Below are 1425 nucleotides of genomic sequence, written 5' to 3'. Positions count from 1 at the left end.
CCCGCAGCCAGCTCGGTAGGCGTCGATGATCTCCTCAGCGCAGTGTCGCAGCTTCGGCCCCGGCAGAAGCCATGAATCTCTGGCACTCGGAACTTCTCCCCTAGGCCGTGGATAAGCCTTTCGGCTATCACGGATTCTAAGAGCTTCGAGGCACACCTAAGGAGAACTATTGGGCGCCAGCCCGAGGGCTGGAAGATGTCGCGGCCGGGCTTGGCCAGGGCAATGCATTTGCCCTCCTTCCATTCGGCAGGGAACTCGCCGGATCTAAGGATGTCAGTGAAGGCCGTGGCCCATTTGGCCGCCAGCTCAGGCGCCGTCTTCTTCAAAACTTCAGCATTGACGCCGTCGCTCCCAGGGGCAGAGATCTTCAGACGGCCGATGGCTTCCAAGACCTCCTGTTCGGTTACTGCTGGGATGCGATCTGCCGAGCCTACACCGACGCGAACCTGGGCCATCCCCTGGGACCGCCTAGGGTCCCGAGGGAATAGCTTCTCTAGCAGATGGGCTGCTTGGTTGGTGCTTGGGTCGCCATTCAGTATCGCTGCCGCTGACTTACCCGTCGGTGGCCGGATACACTTGGAGAAGTCTTGGAGGGACGCATAGAAGCGGTCCCTTGCCCTCTTCTTGGCTGCTCGGGCTTCTAACCTGAAGAGTCTCCTTCTCTCAGTCAGCTCTTCTTTCCAGTGCTCGGTTCCGAGGAGGTTGCCATCCCTCTTCGCCTTGTTCCACTTCTTGGTCGCCTTGTTAAGGCTCTGTTTCAGCTTCGTGAGCTTGCGGCTCCACCACGAAGGGGAGTCGCGACCCTCCATAGCGGGGGTGTTGGCAGCAACAGCATCTGAGAGACCTGCTGAAATGGCCGCGGCGGGGGAGTTGTCGGGTATGGCTGGTGCTGCTTCTCGAACCTTCTCAAAATTGGTGAGTCGCAGCTGTGGTCGCTTGGGATACTCGTGCTTGGTGTCCTGCAAGGTCACCCGAATTATCTTATGGTCACTACCTGAGAATTCCTCAGAGAGTCTCCACTCATGTGAGGGAACTCTGCCGAAGACGACCGTTACGTCAATGTGCGATGAGCCGTTTCCACCCACGAAGGTGGGGGCCGGGAATAAGTCTGGCCGGTTGATGATGGTCCCTCGGTGTTGCTGGCAGCACGTTTGGAACTCTTCCCCTCGTTGCCAGCTGGAGCCGATGTGGTTCAGGGCCTGTAGGTTGTCCGGAAGCAAGGAACCCCAGAGATCTGAGGCTCCATTGCAGTCCGCTCCTAAAAGCATCCCTGCCAGTCTATGGGCGGAGAGGGCATCCTCCAGTTGCTGAAGGGCCAACTCTCGTCTTGGCAGGTCAGTGGGATGAAGGTAGAGAGAACCTACGATGATAGTACTAGACGAGCTTCGCACCTTAACGGTGCAGAGGTCTCTGGCAGCCACCAAG

The 1425-nt window shown here is 58.4% G+C and overlaps 1 protein-coding gene across 1 annotated transcript; it reads right to left on the bottom strand.

The window, feature by feature from the left end:
- Nucleotides 1-131: 131 nt before the first annotated feature.
- On the bottom strand, nucleotides 132-994 carry Pmar_PMAR024935 (conserved hypothetical protein; the record flags this gene model as incomplete). The annotated part of the gene is made up of 1 exon (XM_002780793.1): nucleotides 132-994. A coding segment is annotated over one exon (863 nt), but the record flags the coding sequence as incomplete, so codon positions are not given.
- Nucleotides 995-1425: the final 431 nt, after the last annotated feature.

Source organism: Perkinsus marinus (genome assembly GCF_000006405.1).
Source record: "Perkinsus marinus ATCC 50983 genomic scaffold scf_1104296944070, whole genome shotgun sequence".
In the NCBI taxonomy this organism is placed as follows: domain Eukaryota; phylum Perkinsozoa; order Perkinsida; family Perkinsidae; genus Perkinsus; species Perkinsus marinus.
The sequence above is the reverse complement of the archived record's forward strand: the minus strand, read 5'-3'. Positions and strand labels throughout refer to the sequence as shown.